Here is a 7,596-nt window from a genome sequence, read left to right on the forward strand (position 1 = left end):
ATACAAGGCACTTCTCCTTATGAACTTTTTGGAATACCACTTGAACAAGCAATTGTTACTAAACTGGAAAAAGTCAAGAAACAAGAAAATTCATTAATAATAAACAAGCAAACAATTAAAGTTACCGAAAAAGGGAATCAAACTGACACGACTGACATCTGACAAAGGCTAGTTATTGAAAGAAAAATAACTGATGTGGACTTTGTTTTTTTTTGTGTCCATCTTTTTACTTTTTTTTTCTTTGTTTTTTTTCATTTTTTTTACTGAATAAAAATACCTGCAAAATAAACAAAATTAGAAAAAGGATGGGTTGCCTCCCATCAAGCTCTTTCTTTTACGTCATTAAGCTTGACGTCTCAGCCACTGTTAGGGTGGCAAATAAGAAAGAAAGAATATCTCTTGTTTGGTAGGAATTCCATGAACTTCATACAATGCAGCAGATGCTCCCATGATCCAACTGCTAGACTTTCGGCATTTAAGCTCTCCCACCATAAAGAAGAATAGATATACCTTTGCAAAGGAATGATTTCTTTCAACCCCGTTGGTTGAGACTTCAGGTAGAGACCAACACTCCTCACTTGTGCATTTTCTTCCACCAAAACATGACACTCAGTCTCTATCTCAACCAACTGCTTCTCACATTCATTCGCTTTCCCAACAAAATCACCACACTGAACTTCAAATTTCTCAAATGAAACTTGATTTAATATCAAGAAATCATCTAAAATATTTTGAAGCTGAGTATTGTAATCGATGTTGATAAGCTCTTTCGGTCCTTCACAATTTGTACCCTGATTATTCGCCTCATGAAGATCACATCTCGCATTTAATCTTGAGATTTGATTGTCCCATTGTTTTATCTTCCATTAAAGCAGATAATTTTCATACTCCAACGTAACAATCTCCTCTGTGTCATAAAGGTGTAACCTGTCTACTAACTTGTCTATCATAGCTGCAAAACAGCAAAGTACAATGAGATAAACACGAAGAGTATAAATTATAATATATTTTTTTCCAATTTTTTAATATATAGACAAAAAATGTAAATGACAGAAATACTAAACAATAACAAAATTACCAAGCTAAAATGATTCAACAGTCCCCGGCAACGGCGCCAAAAACTTGATAGAAAATTAGCAAGTGTACTAATTTATATCGAAGTAATAATTTAATTCGTATCCACAGGGACTGTTCTAATCTCTACTTAGCAATTTCATTAATATTTAGGATGTATGTAAATGGGGGTTGCCCTAGGCAGTTGGTTTAATTGCATAAAAAGTAAATAAATGACTGAAGAATAAAATCGGTTTTGAAATATGTTTAGAGAAAGGATTAAGTCTTTCGATTCATTTGTCCATCACTCATTAATAATCTGCATCTAAATCATATGATTGCTATGCAGTTTACGACAATTAACAAAATAGCTCAGGTCAATCCCTTGACTCAGAGCCCTCTTTTCTAATTATAATTCCTTAATTCCTTAGGTGAACTTATAATCATCAAAGGTTTTAAATCCGTTAATTTTAGAATCACAACCTAACAACTTTCCATCCCTAGATTGTCCGTTAAATTGAACAGCATAAATATGTCTGAGTTATAAGCTGGTGTCAGCAGTCATATAATCTCAAAGATCAATTATATTAGGTCAGAATCATAAAAGCATTACGCACAATTTATCCTGAATAACGTGGAATAACATTCATGATAATTCAGAGTTACAGATTACATAGTCATGAGCTAGAACAAAATCATCTATGACATAATCAATGGAAATTAGATAGACATAATAGAAAGAATTAAGAAATATAAATAAAAGAAATTACTCCCTCCGTCCCGGAATATCTGACCCATTTACTAAAAAAAAGTTTCCCAAAATAACTGGCCCATTTCAATTTTCAATACAACTTTCATCATTCCCAATACAATATAACTCTAATTAATACTACCTCCGTCCCAATTTAATTGACACAATTTTGTTTTTCACACATATTAAGAAAAATGTATAAATAAAGGGGAAAGTGGAATATATTGTATTGGGAATGATAAAAGTAGTATTATTTAGTGTTATATTGTATTGGGAATGATGAAAGTTGTATTGAAAATTGAAATGGGTCAGTTATTTTGGGACACTTTTTTTTAGAAAATGGGTCAGTTATTCCGGGACGGAGGGAGTACTACTTTCATCATTCCCAATACAATATATTCCACTTTCCCCTTTATTTATACATTTTTCTTAATCTGTGTGAAAAACTAAATTGGGCCAGATATTCTGGGACGGAGGGAGTACAATGGTTTGATATTGAGAATTTCTTGAATTTGATATGACTTGATTCCTTTGTGCATATGGGTTGAATTGAAGCCTTGCCTCTTCTCCTGATCTCGTAATGCGTGCGGCTCCCCTTGGTTCCAAAACGTGAATGCCCCTGGTGTGCGATCAACATCTCCTTATATATGTTTTCTTCCATCACACACTTGTGTTGCATCAGACTTTCAATTCTTAGGCCCACTTCTATTATTTCCTTCAAATGTTATTCCTTACACCTTTTTATTGGCTCATCACACTATTCATGTTGACACATATCTTTAATTCTTTTGTTTGGTCATGTGGCTACTAACTTTAGCAATAATGAACTAATAATCTCAATCTCTGACTATTTGACTCTATAAATTAAAATTGACAATTTATTCAAAATGACTATAAATTAAATACTAAATTAATAATAATAGATTGAAACTTAATTAAAAAGACTCTAAAAATAGTGCATGACTGACTGTCATCATCCACCAATGGGTAACCCCAAATACACAAAAGGAATCGAGCCAGTACTGCAATTTAAAACTGAAGCAGCTCCTGCCAACCATGTTGGAGGGATATTGACACCTGTCAGCATACTTTTGTAAAAATTAACCTTCAGCCCAGACACCTCCTGAAGCAACAGTAACACAGCCCTGATCGAACGCACATTCAACCAACATTTTTCACCAACTATAAGGGTGTCATCGGCAAACTGAAGATGAGATAACTTGACTTCCCCTTGCCTTCCAATCCCATAGGCATGAAATAAATTATTTGTCACCAACGCCTTCATCAAAACATCAAACCCTTCAGCCGCCAATAGAAAAAGAAACGGAGAAAGAGGGTCCCCTTGTCTAAGGTCTCTCTCTATAGGAAATTCTTCCGTCGGACACCCATTTACAAGCATCGATGCCGAAGCCGTTCCCACACACTCCTTTATCCACTTACGCCAAAGCGTTGGAAAATTCATGTTTAACATCACCGAATTTAAATAATTTAAGTCCACCGAGTCATAAGCTTTCTCGAAGTCAACTTTAAACAATAACAACTCCTTCTTCATGCGTTGCGCTTCATCGACCACCTCATTAGCAATAAGAATGCCATCAAGTATCTGTTTTCCACGAACAAGGGCTAATTGAGTATCTGACTCCGCATAATCCAAAACTGATCTCAATCTATTCGCAAGGACTTTTGCCAACACCTTATACATACAACCAATTAAGGCTATGGGGCGAAAATCAGCAAGTTTTTGTGGACTATCCACCTTTGGAATCAAAGCTATAAACGTCGAATTCACACCCTTCGTCAATTTCCCATTCCAATGAAATTCAAATAAAAATCTCATAAAATCATCCTTCAATTCATGCCAAAAATCCTTAATAAATCCGAAATTTATTCCATCAGGACCAGGACTTTTAAAACTATCGCAATCCCAACAACCTGTTTCACCTCTTCCAAAGTAAACGGACGCACCAAATTACCCCCCGAGCATATGACAATTTTCGAAAATTCAATCCCTCCACCCCAGGCCGCTCCACAGTCAATGCACGATAATGACTAGCAAAATGATTAAATACCGCCGTTCGAATGTTTTGAACCCCTTCGATAGGAACACCATCTATATGTATCATATGAAGAGAATTTCTTCTCTGTCTGCTGGACATAATATTATGAAAGAATTTAGAATTAGCATCCCCTTCTTTAACCCAATTCATCCTCGCCTTCTGCCAATTCATGCTGGTGTGAACACGAGACAAAGAATGCAAATTAACTGACAAGTCAAGAAGTTCTCTGGTTTCCTCTTCAGCAAGCTCGGCTTCCTCCCCCTTAGTGTCCAGGGAAAGAATTCGGCTCTTGACATCCATAATCCTACCTTCGATGTTCTTAGAATGTTGTTGGTGCCAAACTTTTAAACACGTTTTAATCATTTTAAACTTCATTTTGAGAACATGACCGCCCCATCCATTCAAGGAAAAAGAATTTAATTTCTCGCGCACAAACTCCGCATAACCATGATAATCTGCCCAACATTTCATCAATCTCAAAGGTCGGGGACCCCAATTTGCATCATCAACGTGTAATAACAACGGAACATGGTCAGAAAGCCCCCTCTGATGAGCCACCTGAATACAATTTGGCCAAGAATCACACCATTTTACAGACACCAAAAATCTATCCAATCTACTCATTGAAATACCATCACCACGATACCAAGTGAACAATCTGCCACATGATGGTAAATCAATCAAGAAGCTGCCATCAATGAAATTGTTAAAATTATCTGAATCCAGTTGTCTAGACACCGCAGTTCTACCCTTCCTCTCTGTTTCCGATCGAACTGAATTAAAATCACCACAAATGCATAAGTTTGAGTCACCAACATTAGAAATAAAATAAGAAAGGCGATTCCACAAATCTTGTTTGGCCGTCGTATCACAAGGAGCATAAACATTTGCAATAATAAACAGGTAGTAATAACTTTGCCTTCAATAACCAAAGTATGTCTGAAAGTACACCAAACCTCCACCACCGAAGTATCCCAAATAGTTACTAAACCACCAGATGCACCAACTGAAGCTTGATAAGAATAACCACACGGAGCACCTCCCCATAACGATTTAACTAGAAAATCATCAATCACACTCAACTTCGACTCTTGCGAACAAACTACAAACGGATGCTTATCATTAACAAGACGGCGTACCTCATCTCTTTTCTCAAAACCACCAAGACCCCGAACATTGTAAGATATCACCTTCATCATCACCCCACTCCTCCCCCACCATCACCCTCAAAACTGCCCCTAACACCCCTCACCATGATCCCCACTGTCCTGCACATCCCCTTCCCTCATCACAGCCCCTCTCTCAGCACGCAACTCCCTTCGTCCCTCCTTCGTCAATAAGTGAAACCTATTGCTTTTGTCACCAGTGAATTTAACACCCAAATTCCTACCTATCTCCCGGACATCCTCCTCCGCCACCTCCTTTTTACCCTGAAGTAAAGCCCAATTCTCCCAATCCTTGTTCACCGATGAATTTGATGTATTTGATGAATGCGATAACGAGTTCACCAACACCTTTGATCCTTTAGACACAACCCTTCTCTTGCGTTCTGTCTCTTAAGCACCTTCAAAACTTCCTTTCTATCTTTCGAAGGCAGCCTTGCAATTCTCTTAATAAAACCAACTGATTTATTAATAGCCATGCCTGTTTTCTTTTTGTGTTTCTTGGAATGCTTCGAAGTAGATTTTGAATTGGAATGAGCCTGCTTATCCATCTTAACCGAGCCTGGTCCATCAGAATTATTCTTATTAATCACATTTGTTTCCACCGCTTGGTGACTCTCGGCATGTTGATTCACATGCCTAACATCCTGCTTTTCAATATCTACCACCGATTTCAATTTGTTGTTACCTTGAGTGTCTATTTGTGAATCATCTACGACATTAAAAATGCTAGTTACAGGTGCTTCATTTTTCAACCAAGCCTTGCTTAAATCATCCATCAAACCATTCACCTCTCCTTGAATTTTCTCCATTGCTGGAACATCAATGTGATTAGATAACGAGTCTGTCTTTGTCTTAATTTCTTCCTCCGTCATGAACGCATCCTCCTCAAGATTGCACCCCCACTCCTCAACCAACTTTATTGAGTGTTTACAACCATCTATGATAATCTCAGAAGACGAATTTATCACCTCCAAAATAGAAGTTGAAATAAGGACTCTGGCATAATCCAATCTTGCTCTATCCACCGTACAGTCATCCGAACGAATAAATCTCCCACATCCGGATACACAAATTTTGAAAAATAATTCAGTCCTAGCATGAACAGGCGTACCGTAAACCCGCAACCACGCTCCCTTTCATAATTCTCATCTTCTGACGTCCACTTATGTATGTCGGTGAAAAGTATACTAAAGAAATCAATAGCATCATTCAATACCTGCCACATATCCTCACCCCCCCGAACAATGAAGAAAAACTCTATCGCTTCCCATCGGTGTAACAACGATATTGTCAAAGCCTGCATCCTTAACTCTTTGTTGAAGAGATAAAGAAGAGTCACCAGACACCACTGTCGCCACCAAACCACCATTAGCCCACATACGATCCTCTGGTCTTGAATTATACATTAACACACCCTTGGAAGTGTCCTCCGTCGTTTGCACAATATTCTGCACCATTACCTTCTGCTTCGTCGGCTCCCACATCTCCGTACCCTTCTCTATCCCCTTCATCTTGTCACCATCCTCCTTTTTCACCACTGTATCTTATCCTACCTTAACCTCCACCAGCTTATTGGCTGCTCTCCAACACTCTTATTTTTCAACTAAAGAATGTGATATCATAATATATCTTGAAAATATATCTTATCTTGAAAATTGCAGAATATATTCGAAAAATGTAGGGAGTAATTGAAAATTGTAGAATATTTTCAATAGTGTTACAGAATATATGTCGTAGGTTAAGGTAGGATATGATATCACATTTCAATTTCATTATCCTACCTTAACTTCCTTTCTATCTTTTGACAGAATATTGCAATTCGAACAGATCCAAATTTCTTCTCAAGATATATGTCATAGTACAGAATATTAAACATGTTGAGCAGTAAGTCTATGACCCCTGCATGCAGCCACAAACAGGTGGAGCGGAGGTAAGCGTGGTGTAATCGATCAGATTTCTTGAAGTACATAGCACCCATCTTCACTAACGTCAGAGGAGAGAAACCCAGAATAGGGTTCTGTTTGATTGGCTGAAAAGATAATCTGCCGAGAAATTAGAACACTACATCACCTCGAATTGGTTGCGCTTCACATTTCAGGAAGCAAAGGTATTTTCTACAATTGTCATTTCTACGGATTTCAAGACACAATGTATGATCACCATGGCTTGCACCTCGGGGAACAAATTCAAAGTCAAGAGTTGTTATCTCTTACACTTACATGGATAACATTATTCAATCCGACAGATGGTATGATCATTTCGGTGACACTCCTAAGCCCAACCTGACGGAGGTATATTATGGCGAATAAAGATGCAGTGGGTTGGGATCCAACTTATCTGGAAGTCCTCTTTGGGTTTAGAGACTCTCCGACATGGAGGCTCAACCTTTTATTAGTACTCATTTCATCGAAGGGGATGATTGGCTCATCGGCCCTAGTTGAACAGAATACAGCTACTTATGGATTTACTACTGTAATAAATAAAACAAATATAGGCAAAGTAAGTGAGTATTGTGTTAATTTACTAGAGACAATATTAACAATATCATGCTAATTATTCTCAAGTGTAC

General features: G+C 37.6%; 1 protein-coding gene across 1 annotated transcript; it reads right to left on the reverse strand.

Moving 5' to 3' along the window:
• Positions 1-5,099: 5,099 nt before the first annotated feature.
• On the reverse strand, positions 5,100-6,538 carry LOC146950356 (uncharacterized). Its single transcript, XM_085748631.1, has 3 exons — positions 6,261-6,538; positions 5,426-6,077; positions 5,100-5,318 (listed from the first exon to the last, which is right to left on the reverse strand). The coding sequence occupies exons 1-3, from the start codon at positions 6,536-6,538 to the stop codon at positions 5,100-5,102; spliced, it is 1,149 nt and encodes a 382-aa protein (XP_085604757.1).
• Between the last annotated feature and the right edge of the window lie 1,058 nt (positions 6,539-7,596).

This window comes from Medicago sativa, chromosome 2 (genome assembly GCF_051527215.1).
Source record: "Medicago sativa cultivar Bolivia chromosome 2, Bolivia_mono, whole genome shotgun sequence".
Lineage (NCBI taxonomy): Eukaryota > Viridiplantae > Streptophyta > Magnoliopsida > Fabales > Fabaceae > Medicago > Medicago sativa.